This window comes from Scardinius erythrophthalmus (assembly GCF_964197995.2).
Source record: "Scardinius erythrophthalmus genome assembly, chromosome: 17".
NCBI classification, from domain to species: domain Eukaryota; kingdom Metazoa; phylum Chordata; class Actinopteri; order Cypriniformes; family Leuciscidae; genus Scardinius; species Scardinius erythrophthalmus.
The window spans coordinates 20997443-21013528 of NC_138237.1; the positions used below are offsets into that span (position 1 = coordinate 20997443).

At 38.0% G+C, this 16086-nt stretch overlaps 1 protein-coding gene across 1 annotated transcript in view; it reads left to right on the top strand.

Moving 5' to 3' along the window:
* The window catches only part of pcxa (pyruvate carboxylase a), a 138972-nt gene extending 134236 nt beyond the window's left edge, over positions 1-4736 (top strand). The window contains exon 21 of the mRNA XM_081391741.1: positions 2401-4736. Coding sequence (XP_081247867.1) covers positions 2401-2652 — 252 coding nt within the window. The 3' untranslated portion in view covers positions 2653-4736. The remainder of the gene's footprint in view (positions 1-2400) is intronic.
* The last annotated feature ends 11350 nt before the right edge of the window (positions 4737-16086 follow it).

Below are 16086 nucleotides of genomic sequence, written 5' to 3' on the forward strand. Positions count from 1 at the left end.
AGACAAGTGAGCTTACCACTTTTAGATGATATGTCATGTTTGTCGTCGAGCTGTGGAAAACTGTTGCTTGCAAACTTTGCATTCAACCTTTTTCCTGTTATCAATTTTAACAAAATGCTGCCACACTGTCGATTTCTTTGTTGTTGACATGTTAGAAGAGGACTGACTATTAAACGCTCTCACAATTAAATAAATAATTTTCAGCATTAAACCTTCTACGCTCGACGCTCTCTCTTGGGTTGGGCTAATCCAAAAAAGGTGAAAACAAGGGGGGGTGTTTTGAAGACAGACTGTTACAGTGAAACAAGGGTACTCTGAAAACACCCCCATTAGCAGTTAGTGCTTTCCACCTGATGAAATGAGCGCGCCTCAGCGCGGCAAAACTGATGAAATAAATGCGGCAGAAAATCGACCAATCAGACTTTGGTCGAACCAGAACGTATCGACCAATTAATCGACTAGGACAGTACAGCCCTACACATGAGTAATCCATCCGGCTCCAGGGGGATAAACGAAGGCCTTCTGGGGGTAATCCGTGCGATTTTGTCGTAAAAATATACATATTTAAAACTTTATGAATGAAATAACTGGCTTCCGGTAGCGGTCGACGCACGTTCACGGAGATGGATGCTGACGTAGGACGTAGCGTAGGAAGCACCGTGACGTAGAACGAACGTGACAGCGCAGCCAGAGAGCAGAGCAAAACAAAACTTTACGTTCATTCTACGTCACGACGCTTCCTACGCTACGTCCTATGTCATACGCCAGCATCCACCTCCGTGAACGCGCGTCGACCGCTACCGGAAGCCAGTTATTTTCATTTATAAAGTTTTAAATATGTATATTTTTACGACAAAACCGCACGGATTACCCTCAGAAGGCCTTCGTTTATCCCCCTGGAGCCGGATGGATTACTTCTGTGAAGGATGCATGCACATTTTTGGGACTTGAAGGAGTGGACCCCATAACTTCACATTATAACCACTGAAAGATCTAAAACATTTTCTAAAATAACTGAAAATGTGTTCGTCTGAAAAATGATTGACATATGCATCTCGAACGGCTTGAGGGTGAGTAAATCATGGGTTTAATATCATTTTTGGCCGAACTATCCCTTTAAATAATTACAGGTTAAAGGGATAGTTCACTTTGAAATAAAATTTTGGTATGTTTTAGCTTACCTCAAGGGCATCCAAGATGTAGGTGTCTTTTTTTCCGCAGTAGTTTAAATTTTGATATTTTTAGGTCAAACCGTTCTTGTCTGTCAGTCATTTAATGCAGGTCTATGGTCACTGTCTCAAAGAGCATGCACAGAGTCAAAATTAAAACAATTCCCCATCGTCCAAATTAAACAATTCCCCATCGTAAGTACACATTGATGGCCTAAGACACGAAACGAGCGGTTTGTGTGAGAAAACGAACAGTATTTATATTGTTTTTACCTCTTGTAACACAGCCACGTCCAAGTGATTTGAGGGCGCGTGCGCATCCTGCTGTGTGACGTGTGCGCAGACTGGTGCATAGATATATACACTAGATGTCGCCTTGGCTACGGCATTCGTTAAGAACTGCCGTAGCCAAGGCGACATCTAGTGTATATATCTATGCACCAGTCTGCATACAAATCACTTGGACGTGGCTGTGTATAAGAGCTAAAAACGATATTAATACTGTTCGTTTTCTCACACAAACCGCTTGTTTCGTGTCTTAGGCCATCAATGTGTACTTACGATGGGGAATTGTTTAATTTGGATGATGGGGAATTGTTTTAATTTGGACTCTGTGCCTGCTCTTTGAGACAGTGACCATAGACCTGCATTATATGACTGACAGACAAGAACGGTTTGACCTAAAAATATCAAAATTGAAACTACTGCGGAAAAAAAGACACCTACATCTTGGATGCCCTTGAGGTAAGCTAAAACATGCCAAAATTTAATTTCAAAGTGAACTATCCCTTTAAGTAAAAAATGAATAAGGTATAATGCCTATATTTAGCAAAATGCTCTCTGGAGTTATTTTTTCTGCCTAACTAATGAGTTTATGGACATTGAGTAGCTTACTTGAGGTAAATAAAACGTTATGAGATTGTATTGCCTACAAAGCTGCTTTATTGACGTCTTTCCCTGATATAAACACTGAGTCATTTCATGAAACAGGATTCATTTCGATAAGTCGTGATGTATCTTTCAACATACCGTCTGGTGTTCACCCATGTTTATTTCATGCTGTAACTAACTATTAGTAAAGAGGAGATGAGATGATCGGTTCACGTGCGCTTGAACCGCGCTGCCGCTTGAACTGAGGCAGAATAGGAGTAGAATATGTGCGTGTGCTTGCGTGTGTGTGTAAATGAAACTGAAGTCCTGCCAACATATATCAATTTTCTTGGCTTTGTAGGAGATGCATTTCCACCCTAAAGCCCTGAAAGACGTACGTGGGCAAATTGGAGCTCCTATGCCCGGTAAGGTGGTAGAGGTGAAAGTGAAGCAGGGCCAGCAGGTGGAGAAAGGACAACCGCTCTGCGTCCTCAGCGCCATGAAGATGGAAACGGTGGTGAACTCTCCTCTCTCCGGCATCGTGGCCAAGATCTACGTGACCACCGACAGCACCCTGGAAGGAGATGATCTTATTCTGGAAATCACTGAATAGATATCATGAAGGCCAACAGCAGGAAACATCACCACGGCCAATCCCTGCAAGGCTAAACACACAAACGTTAGTGACACACATATAGAGGCTAACACCTTTTAGTAGAAGCTTATTTTTACAGGATCTCAAGAAACGATGGATGAATCTGAAAATGCTTGTACTTTCCAGCTTGAATTCTTTAACGGTTGTGTCGTATGTGCTTTTGTGATCCTCAATTACTTTAATTTATGCGTGATGAGGATGTGAGCTAGTGTTATTCTGTAGACAGAGAAATGTTTGTCAGTCTTTAATTAGTATTATTGAATGTAGTAAAAAGATTTACACTGAAAATATAGCAAGCAATAAATTAATGACAGAACGAGATTTAATTAGTTGAATTCCTTGTCACATTGTTTCGTCACTTTGGTCATGATTGTTTACATAAACTAAAAGCACTAAAAATCTGAAACAATTCTCACAAAATCATATGCACAAGCCGTCCCTTATATATAGAAGTCTTATGTCAGAGATGATCGTACTTGAATTACTAAGCAAATGCAATTTATTTCAAGACATATTGCCGTGTCTCATATACCCAATGTTTTGACCAATGGCCCTGCTTGCTTTGCTGGGAAAGTAAGTGCAGGAATGGATCCGACCCCGTCTCCTGAGCCTTACACTTGAGTTGTATATCATGTAAAGGTGGAGAATAGTTACCCAGATGTTTTGGGCTGAAGTGAGCCCCATTGAGCCCAACGAGGATCGATGAGTCTATATTCAAGAGCACTTATAGACTCCGCGGCAGCTTCTGCGCATATTGAGTTGGAACGTAGGCTTTAGGGGGAACGTCCTTTTCCCAGGGCTCATCTTGTGCTTATGTTCCAATTGCTCTCAGTCTTAATGTGAATTTATTTCACTGTCCTGTTACATTCCCCTTAGCAGCAGATGCCTCATGGCTGGTGTAATGACACTGAACGGCTGTATTCTCCACCTTTCTTTAATTTCCCTTGTTGAACACGATTGATATAATTTGTAGCAGATAATCAGAGGTTTTATTCAACTAATAGAAGTCACTCAGCCTGAAATCTAAGAGACGCATGACTTTTGCGGCAAACGAGGTCCATTGGGGTGCGTCTGAAATGGTTTTAGCAGTCTTGACTCAAAGTAGACCAATTCTTCATGAGGACCAATAGCCTGCAGCGTGGATATTTTCTTGCTTATCATAACATCCCAAGGTGGAGACTAGAGCACATTGTTTTAACTGTGTGAATTGTACAAGCCCATAAATGTAATGATCGTCCCTTCAAATGGATGTTGCCATTAAAATGAAGCTAATGTTGTTTAGATGTCGATTTTAGAGCTCAAAACATCTGTGGTTGGTTCTCCAAACAATCCATCTCATCACCACAGTCATATTTGAGATTGTTCCTCTGTGTTCTTTGACAAATACATCTCAGTTTACATGAGTACAGTGCTAAGGAGTTGTGATAGGCACAAAACTAGGGGATTTGTTGTCAGAGGGAAGATTCCTGTTGGCTTTTGGACTTTTATTTGGTTCCCATATCATGTATGGGGCACTGACAAGGTGTCTGAAAATCTCTGGAGAAATGTTCAATGCTATCAGTTCTGACAGTGCAGTCAAGTCAGTGACCCTTGCGGCAATTCTGAGAGTTTTAGAGTCGAGAAGTGGTTGACGCCTGGCTTTTTTATGCTGCAAACAACGCAGTATGTATCAAAGTTGTTAAATGGGTCATGCATCGTCTTAATGTAGCATATGTTGCTGATGCATATGTACTTGCACATTGTTAATTCAAACTGGGTAAATTTACAGGGTAAATATTATTTTACAGAGGGCATAGACTGTTTGAAATTGGGAAAGTTCTGAAGGGAATTGGAACTAATCTGTGTGACATTTCAGATCTGATGCCTTTAATAGCATTCGTTATCTTTCCATTTGAAAGTCTTTATTTCTGTGAAGTTCATCTCTTTCAATCTGTTTTGATGAGAATGATATCATGCAAATACTAATGCACCATACCCTTATGTGTTATTTTAGCATTGAAAATGTTGGAGAAAATATATAAATAAATACAAATTTAACAGACTGTCTCCTGTGTCTTGTTTGATGGTTGATATTTTGGCGCATAAATCAAAACTTAAACACGTGGTGATGCAATTGTTTCGATTTATTCTCTCAAGGAGTCGATATTCACGTGAATACACAAACCACACGTTAAAAATAGCTCGACATGATGCTTTTATGAGTCGTTGTTTGAGTGGGTTCCATTCAGATCAATATCTACAATCATGGAATCTCACATGCTGATGACATCACATGCCTCCAATAAACTCTGCTTATTGATCGTCCGTCTGCCTGCTACATGTGGCTGGGAGAAACCATCTGTATAATGGAAGAGATGGAATAATATAAGATCCATCATGTGAATAAATAAGTTCATTAGCTTCTTAGAGTCTTATGATTGGGGATAGTCAGCCTGCCAATGATACTGCTGACTGATGGCTCCATATTGGTGCGCTTGTGGCAAAACGGAATATAGGATTGTGGGATAATGTAGGAGTGATGGATGAAGCTCCCCTGTGCATCCATATGCTCGTTCTATTCTGGCAGCAAGTGTGGGGTGAGTTGATTTGCTCAGCTGATGGATTGATATATGTGGATGAAGCTCTGCAGGGTTTGTTTATGTTGGTCAGTCTCGTATCTGATGTATCTCATAAATATGATGACAGTGGGTGTGTTTAATTAGAGGGAGAATGACTCAGAAGCATTAAATAAAATCTAATTTTAGAACTGTTTTTTAATTTGGACGTAACACAATGACCCAAATGTAGGTGTGAATGTGGCATACGTCCTTGTTAAAACACAGTAGATTAAGTCTTTATTAGCTCCTCAGCAGGATCAGAGAGTTTAGCTTGTCATCTCGCAGTTATTCAGACACTTTGGCAGTCTTATCAGCAGATGTACAAATCAATGTTTCTTGCCAGTGCCTGTCGATCCCACAATCCTATTTGCATCGCCCAGCTTTCATCTCTTTTTTTACCCTCTCATTCCTTCACACTCTCTCGACTTGACTGTTTCCTGACTGTTTCTCTCTTTCTCTCTCGCTTTTTCCACTAGTCTTTTATCACTATAACCCTGAAAGGCCGCCGTATTATTCCACGTACCTTCCGGCTGTTAGAGCTCTGTTATCATGTATTCAAGGAAAGTATTGAAACCCTTGTCTACACCTGGCTGTAGGTACAGTGATGAATTAGATATGAATATTCACAGTCTGGTCCTGCCACTCTGTAATACCACAGTGTCACCAAATATTCATAAGCTCTGTAATTCTGGCCTTTTCTCCTTGCCTTTGGGGTTATCCTACACATTCCTCTTGCATAAATTTAATGAGTCTCAATGAAGCCACAGTCGATTCCAAAGTAGTCCTGCAATGCTACTGTCCAAAAAGCCCTTTAAAAATATAGCATATTTTGCTTGTCATCTGAATGTACATACTTTCCTGTATATCTCTGTATTCATACAGTTGGCAAACAACACACAGATGACATATTTTCTGCTGGAAATTTGAAGAATGCAACCAGTGTTCCTCATGGTTATATTTAAGGTTTACACTTTATTTCGATGGTCCACTTTGGACATTCTACTAATTCTAAGTAACTTTGTAACATCACGTGAACTAACTCTCATTAGTGTAAGTAGACAGTAGTAGACTGTTGGGTGTTATAGGCTTTGGGTTGGTATAAGTTAACGTAGTTGTGAAGTTACTTATAATTAGTAGTGTAAGACTGGAAGAACTGGAAAAAAGGTTTGTTTTCTCTCTGAGAAAACAAAGGAAATTAACATTTGAACTCTCTCTTGTGAAGTTAGCATCACCATTTGAGATGCAAGTCTCACCTCAAAATACTTCTCTTTCCCTCTTCCCCCACTCCTTCTCTCTCATGCTGAGATCACCAAAATTCACCCAAATATCTATATGGTTTAATGTGAATATTTATCATACAGTATTGTACATGTTTGGTATCATTTAAAATGTCTCAGTGTGACTGGTACAAATGTCTCATTCCCAAAGAAGTAAACCAAAAGGTAAAAAAGTTCTTAAGAGTTTAGAGATAACTTGCACACAGTGGAGGGTGTGTCTTCCAGGCAAATGGCATTTTTCTGACACCATAAATCGTAGGATTCATATGTTACCGCAAGTCTGCGTCAGATTAGTGACGACTAATATTTGGCACTAATTCAAGTGTACTTGGTTTGCAAAGACAAAAGTGAATTTCCGTTTAGGACAGCAAAAAATGCTGCTTGACCAATCTAAATTTGGGTGTGTCTTATTTAATGTTCCTTTAGATAAGTGTTTGTGGGAAACCACGGCATGGCCAATCCAAAGCTATTATGAGAGAAGTAAAGTTGATTGACTTAAGAAACGTCACGTTAATTTCAAGTGTATGCAATTCCATGTGGGCCATACCAAAGTATTTTTGTTTGTGTAAGCGTGAATGCGACCATCTCAGGTATAGCCAATTACCACTGTTCAGTGACCAAACTGACAAGCTTGTGATCGTGAGACCTGTGTTAAACAGAAGGCGTGAGGACCTCAAAGGCGTAGCTTCCAAATATGAACAGGTAAAATATAAGTAAAGAGTTGAAAAGAATAATCAAATGTGCTGCTAAACTATTTTATAAATGACCATTAAACAATTGGCATTCTAACCTAAATTCAAGTCGTGATAAAATGGAGTCAGCTGGAAGCTTAAATGGAATTAAATTACTTTGCCACGCGGAAAGACAGTAATGCGCAGAAACCGCTATTGGACCGATTTAGACGGGCTTACAGTAGGCTAAAATGTCTGTGAACCATCAAACAAAGTGTTACTTTTTAAGTTATTTAACAGCTTAGTAAAAAAAATGTTGTGGTTGTTGGTAAGTCACAAACCTGGGTCGAAGACAAGGGTTAACACAAGAGGAAAATTTTTTATATTTACCCAGATCTGAAGCCTTGATTAGTAAATTTCAAAGGAATTATGGTTGTATCTTACGTTTTGAGTAGGTTTTTTATATATTTGTTTTAATGCAGTGCTTACAGTTAAAAGCTGGCAAGTTGTCAGAGTGGCTAATGAATATTAAATAGGTGGCATGGCAGTCACCCTGGCCTGTAGTCATAACTGATTTGCCGAAAAACTGCTAAGTTGTCAGCATGGCTTATGCATATTAATTAGATTGCGTAGCGTTCACCCAGTAGTCTTAACTGATTTGCAGAAAAGCTGGTAAGTGGGTGCTATTTCCATTGACTTCCAAAATGAAGCTCTTGAAATATAATTATTTTTATTTCCCAAAACGTGGAGAGGACAAACTTAGAAATGCCTACAGACAGCTCATCAGTAGATAGTTTTTTTTATTTTATTTTTTATTTTTTCCATTTCAGTGCAGGCCTATAGTATGAAAGTAGGTCTGGGTATTCGGGCACAGACTCCTTGTTTCATCATGATCTTCTAGGTTTTCTGGGAGTTCTTCAAAATCCATCAGCGAGATAACGGCTGTTCACCTGCTTCCATCTGTCCGCCTAAAGATCTGACACTGCCTCGCAGCTCTTTGGACTAGCTTCGGTCTTTCTGTCTGTCCCTTGCGCTGAGAGGAAGGTGATTATGGAAGTCTGCGTTTGGTTGGAGTGAGATTCAGTTTGTTTCCTCTCATCCTCGGGGGCAGCTGGGCTGGCAGTCGAGTCCACTCATCCATCCCTGTGCTGGTGGGCAGGCAGCTCTTGTACCGCTGGGAGTTGAACAAGCTGTTTGAGACCAGGGCTCGACTCTTGGTCCTGCTCTCCCATGCCTGAATCTGTAAACCACATCCACTTCTCGTGTTCATTTGGACTTGTGCCTTGTCATCATTACGTGCTTGATTTACATGATCGGAGTGCTGCGGGGCTGGTGGAAAGACAGAAACATTGGATTAGTCTGTGGGCACATTGCTACCCTGTCGAGTTAAGGCAAGGGGCAGAGAGAAGCTGCCTCGACTCAGTGGAATGCAAATGCCTAATTGGCTTCATTTGTATGGCTTGAATATGCAGCCATTTGCTTAATTCGCCTAGTTGAGTGTATACAGTCCAATTTGCAATCCTTGTTTATACTGTCTTATGAAAGAGAAGCTCTCACTGTGATGAGAATATAATGATAGTCTGATTGGAAAAGGTCATACCTTATGAGTTAATGCTGCCTCACCGCAGATACGTAGCTGACAAGTGGGAGTTATCAGCAGAGATTCGGTAAAAGGTCTTTGATTGCTCTGCAGGTCCTTGTGCTTCAGATTCAGAGTTTATTTCAGGAACCTTTTTTCACATTTATGTCACATGAGTCTGGATACACCACATGCAGATCTGTCACTAAAAGGGTTAGGGTTTGCATTATATGGGCAGAAAGGTGGTTCTAGAGCAGTGGATTTCAACCTTTTTGACTTCAAGGCCTCCCCGATGTTCACAAAAAATGTGATGGCTCCCCCACTCACAAATTCTCCCCAATAAAATATTTTAGAGCTTGGTATAGCTGAAAAAATACATAAAGATTATAAAAATAACCAAATACGAAGAAATATCTAGATTTTTAGTTGTTTTAGCTTATTTTAAAGTGGTCATGATCTGCATTGTTTTATAATGTTTCCTGGGGTGCACTTATAATGTTAGTATGATTTTTACAAATAAAAAATTGTCATCATTTAAAAATAAAATGCATTTTTAATACACTGATTTTAGCCCTCTGATTTAAACGCTCTGTTTGAAGGGGCATGTCTGCTGTGAGACTTCAGTGTAAACGCCCACTGCTGTGATTGGCTAACATCTTTGCGTATGAAATAAATATTACATGTGGAACTTTCTCAAAAACTTAAGCCCATTTTTACTATTACAGCTCTCAAGATTAACTAATCGTGAAAAGTGTTGATTATAGCATTATATTTAGATCTATGACATTATATTTAGATCCTGGCATGAAAAGTTGCGCATGAATGCAGAGTTCTGCACGATTTCTGCACACGAAAGCTTTCATCATAATTAACAGTGCAAACCATGGTGCAAACACAATGTAAATAAGAGATTCGTTGATTAAAATGAGAGTTTTGACGAGTTGATTGTAAAGGGGGTTCCTTGATTGCTTTCTATGTATAATTTAACCACAGTTTAAATAACATTTTATTTTCATCCTACTAAGAGAAACAATGTGAAGTTGACCGTTTAGTCACGGGTTTATTTACTGACACATAGACAAAGAACCTCTGACTGTACATGAATCATTAAATATCATAAATCACTGTGTTAATTCTAATGCCTTATCTGTGACCAGTTACTTAGATGCTGTAGCAATACTGTCGAGTCCATATCGCAAAGCCTGCGCCGAAATGCAACTGATTTACCAAAGAATCCACAGTGAACAAACAAATAATGCTCTATTGAGACATTTACATTGATGAAAATATATGACCACTTTCCTAGCATTAGGATCAGAGATGGCAAAAGTACACACATCCTTCACACAGCCTAGAAGATACTCATGTTTAAAAAGGACTCCAGTAAAAGTTGAATTACGAACTACACTTTTTTTTTACTCAAGTTTAAGTAAAGAAGTATGGCACATGTACTTAAGTAAAAAGTAGCCATTACTACCTGTTTTAGAGTCAGGCTGGTAACTGGACCTCACATCATATTAATACAATAATAAAAAATAACTTGCATTTCAAATTTTGTTAGCTAATGAATGTATTCAGGCTGAAAAACCACCATGTAGGACAGAGCCGGACTGGGACAAAATTTCAGGCCGGGAAATCTCACACTCATCCAGGCCATCCCATACACCCACAACAAATTCTGAAACCACAGACAACCCTATTTTTTGTATAGCCATCACATAAATAAGGTTTAAATCCTTAGGCTGGGACCATGCAAAATAATTAATAGTTCTCTCTTTAAATGCACCTTCACTTCAATTTTCCTTTTCAGTCTCTTAATTTTCCCTGATATCTCTCTGTCTCTCACTTGTGTGTGTGTGTGTGTGTGTGTGTGTGTGTGTGTGTGTGTGTGTGTGTTTACATTTTTCGCAAATTTTCTTGTACCTGTCACTTTTTCATCAGCATGTCTACTGTTGTGATCAGAACTGTCTCCACCTTGTTGCAAAACAACCACTAGATTTAACAAAACTATATTTTCTAAATTGCTTAAATGTCAAAATTAGTACAATAGTAACTACATCATGACAATATCTTTATAGAAAAATCCTACTAAACATGTTATTGCATTATCATGAGCTTTTTTTTTCTTATGAAATTTAACCATGGTTTTATTATAGTGTAGTAACTTTGTTTTTTTTGTGTTTTTTTTGGTGGATTGATTACAATTTTTATAACCACAGTTTTACTGCAAATTCCATGGTTCAACTATGGTTTGTGTAGCAAAACCATGGTTAATTTGTGGTTGCCATGGTTAAACTAAAGTAACCATGGATATTGGTTTTATATTAAACCATCGTTAATTTTCCTAAGGGTTGTGTTGTTGTTTGCCCTATCTAGCTCCCTCTAAAGCTATTATAAACCCGTCAGTGAGCATGGCCAAAGATGCAGTGATGAAGTAGGCGTTGATTTTCTTCTGCAGAGGTGGTCTTTAACCTATCTATAGACACATTTCACAACGAGTTGTTCGCTGGGCTTGGTTACAATAAAAGCTTGGACTAACAAGGAAGTTTCCAGTTCTGAACCTTACAGGATATGCTTATGATGACCTCTTCAATGTCAAAAGCTCAAGGAAAATCTGATTTCTCAATTCATGACCCCTTCAATGCTTCTTTTGTCTTATTTGAAATCATTTTAAGTAATCTTGAGGGCCTCAAAATTAAGTTAAGATCTCTGGTCCCCTGATTGAGAACCACTGTTCTAGGGGGTTTGTTGAAAATGTGAGAGGGAAAAAATGTAAGTTCTAAATTTTTGGAACTTTAAACGTTAACTGTATAACTGCTTTGGATTAATATTCATGGTGAAAAGCACTATAGAAGTAAGTATGACCAATCAAAAATGTTCATCGCCCATCACCCTATTCACCCTTAAATCCCCCATATTTAGTTGTTTTAGATCTTATTGTGAACGATTCATCCATGTATATATTTCCTTTTTTTGACATCGTAATTGTTAATCAGGTGGATCTTCCAGTGAAAACAACAGACTTACCTCTGGAGACGAATGCCGAACTTTTCCAATCACCTGCCGCCACTGCAAGCTCGTCCATCTCAAAATCCAATAAACAACTGATGCATAGAACCAAGTCCCGTCCTACAATTTATTTTTTATTTTTCATATAGGCTAACTTGTATTTCATTGTGACTTAAAATAAAATGATTATTAAAGTGTATCCCTTGTGATTACCACTGGATTGCTTAAAGACTGAGGATAGCCGCAGATACTTTTGGCCATAAAAGAGTATTTCAGAGCCACTGAAGCAGATCAGTGTCTCCGTGGACTGCATTATTTCTCAAGATTTTGAAGAGGACATCATTAGCACATTTATTATCACGAAGGGCACAGAAGGCAGTGTGCTTCCTGCACCAGCCCAGTAAATTCAGTCTCTCCGCCATTGTGATTTTACACTTTTATCATCATGAGGTACTCTTACCTGATTAGTCACGGTCTGCTTTGGGCCATGTTGGTTCACTGCGACAGGAATGTGAACCATATTACAGATCCTGCGTCACCTGTGTCTAATCAATGACTTGTACAGCCCCATTACTCACAATAACCATTGACCTTCCTCAATTTCTGCTTGTATTTACCTTCTCACTATAGCACTGCAAGTCTGACTCTAAGAACGTCTGCTCAAACCTCTTCTCGTCTTTTCAATTGTGTATGCATTATATTTACACAGTTTGTGCGTAGTTACATTTGCTGAAGGCATTTTACAAGTTCTGATTAGTTTGGAAATTGAACAAAACAAATTACTAAAACACTTCAATACACTTCACTTCATACCCTCCAGTAAAAAAATAACTCTTGTTCTGGACTGTTACATTATTTCACCAAATAGGGAGACAGAGCACATTCAGTTGCCAGATGGGATTTAATGTGGTTGCTTTCATTAAAATGCATCACTCATGACTCCAGAACTTGATTAGTCATTCGCAAAGATGTGTTTGTGCTGAAAGGGTCATTTTCTGCTGGCTCGTGCTTTCACCGTTTAGGAAAACAGCATTGTTGTGATGATGTTCATGAGTTTTCTAGGTACTGAAGCCTAATACAAAAAGCAGAGAAACACATAAACGCCTAATGCAATACAGTTTAACAAGGTTAAGGAAGTAAAAATCCCTTTCACTTTCACAAAGCTTTCAAAACTGGCTCACCACAAGCTCCAAAAATATGGAATTAAATATTCGCTTGACATATACCCTATAATTTTCCTTATAAATACAGTGAATACGCTTCCCACAATCCAGTCTTCCTACACTCTCAAACTACTTGTATATTTGTATATAACTGAATATTTTCAAATAAACTCATTGCAATAATCCCTCATAAAAGTGTTTTTTTTTTTTTTTTTTTGTATGGTTGTGGGTTTCTTTTTAATTTTATAGGCTTATTTAAATTTCAGATCAAAGTTTGCATGTTGTGAGTCATCGCACAATGCGTTTATGGTTTGGTGCGCGACATGAACACATTTATTTTCTAAATCGCTATGGTGAAAAATAAAAAACCAAGGCCACTGGAAAAAGCCGGAAGTCGCTGTTGCGTTCGATAAGGAGAACATAACACGAAAAACTTTTCTAGTAAACATATAGGCTACTGTACCTGGGAAGTTCTGCTTTTTTAAGTTTCTGCTACATTAAGGTACAAACTTTCATATGCAAGCACTCAAACAAGCACTGTCCTCAATGTAGAGCAGCATTCAATTCTCAAATAAGATATGAACACACTGTCGAGGGAATGTAAAGTCTTCAATTAATTTTAACCAACAATCTGTAATGGCGACATTTGGTAGGCACAGCATGATTACAGCACATCTGCTGAAGCCTGTAATAATTTATTCATTTAAGGTCAAATGCAACACGCCCGGCGGCCATAGATTGAGTCTGCTGTGATTTATCGGGGCAGTAAGAGACAGTTGAGGGGGAAAGGGAGAAGATCATTTTGGGGAGAGCAGCTGACTCATTTGCATTCAGTCCATCTCACTGAAACAAGCCACAGGAGAGAGAGAGACATCAAATGATAGAATGAAGAAGGCTGTCTGCCCACCTTTGGTCACCCACAGCAACGGAAATCTTTTTTATTGCGGTCACATACAGTACAGTCACATGTGACTCATGGGATTGAAATGAGAAGCCTTCAGACAGAGATGAATAAAGTGATTATGACGATGCTTTTGTTCAGGGTGGAGATTGCATATGTGCCACACTCCCTGAGAAGATTTCTGCCACTTGTAGTTTTAACCATGTAAAGCCTGTAGTGAACTATGTTTATTGAATATGTATACAAAATATATAAGAACAAAAAAATGTTTTGCTTGGTGTGCCCCAATTATATTTGCAGTGCTGGTTGTAACTGATCACAGTACATGTAAAATCAGACAATACACTTTTCTAATGATTACATGTTATTTCCATGATGGTAGTAAATTATTCATAATTCATTGATTTCTACTACTTTGTTATATTTTACATTTTCTTTTCTATAAAAGACTACTGCTTATATACATTCCGAAGATCTTCCAGGTTTTTGGAATTGCACACACAGACCAGCCACTATTAGTCATGTGACTATCACTGAACACTGAGACACACACAGCATTTGACCACTGGATTTACAGAAATCATCTCACTTTAAGAAGTGTTTTCTCAACATCGAAACAGTGCATATCTAATCAGCTCCTGACGAACACATTAATTATTGTTTGAATAATCATTCGGTGAGTCATTTAACCATGTATTTCTGTCTCTGGAAGGCTTTTGTCTTTCAAACACATAAAAAATTACAAATTCACATAATTTCATAATTAGGCTACATGTAATGCAGGGATTCCCCAACTTTTGTGTCAGGTGAATCTCTTTGACTTAATATATTTACTAAATACCCCCTAAATTTTTAATTAATAAGTTAGGTCAATAATCAAATTAAGTCAATAATAATTAAATTAAATTCATGGTTCTCTGATATCGGGTAATGGTCACATGACATGCAGGTAACATTAATCTTTTTTAGGAAATCACATGACATGCAGGTAAACAATCTTTTTTTAGGAAATGTTTTGATTTATTTAAAATTATTTATTTTAATCTTAATTGTTTTAATTATTTAATACTTAATAGCTTTTCATTAAACTCATGAACCCCTTGCAGTCTGGGAAACATTGATGTAATATAGTATTTAATTAACTTCATGTTGTTGATAAAGTATGGAATATATTTTCATTGTATTTTATATCAATATGGTACAAGATTATCTTATTCAAATCAATGTGATAAACGAGTTAGGTCAAAAATAATCTAAAAAGATCTAATTTTCATTGAGGGCAAATTATTTAGAGCTTGTTGCTTCTGAATACAAAATATTTTCAGCACTTTTGTCAGGCATGGTATAAAGATATTAATAATAACTTATATATAACTTATAGCATTTTGCAGTAGGCCTAGGCTACATTATACAATAGCTACATCTTCTTTGCTTACATAAGACCAGGGTTTGAAATGAACTTTTTCACCCACCGGCCAATTTGGCTTCTAAATTTTTAAGTTACCACCCATTCAGAACTTCTACTAGCCAAAAAAAAAAAAAAAAAAAAAAAGAGAGAGAAAGAAAGAAATTAACTATTAACTACGGTCACATCTTATATTAAAATTTGGATTTCATACATTAATTTCTTATTCAAACAAAATCCTGTCATCCAGCAATTTCCCCTTCCTCATTCATTCTCATCTTTTTTTTTTTTTTTTTAACCAAAACTGTGTTTTAGGTGGACAGATCAATACAGTACAAAGAACATGTAGGATGTTGGAAAATAGCTATACTTTGCACTTTGCAGTACACAAAAAATATTTCCTAACTAATTTCACTCCTCATCTTCATTAAAACGCTTTTCTTCTTAAACGCCTCTTCTTAGAAAATAACATTGTTAACGTGTTTTTAAAGTTTATCACAAGGGTTTAATGCCGCGTTCCAGGCAATCTGTAACCCGTGTTTTTCCAACCTTATAGCCGTGAAAGTGCACTGGAACGGCAGTAAAAACCCGTAACTTCCCACCCGTGAACTCGTACTAGATCGATGTACTCCCAGTTACGAGTTGAAAAAACACGGGTTACAGGTTGCCTGGAACGCGGCATAAGCTCTTGTATGGCAACAAGTAAGAAAGTAATTCATGAGGAAATAGTGCCCCCGTGTGTGCTATGCTAACGTGCACATAGTCAATCTCCTTCATTTGAACGGGAAAC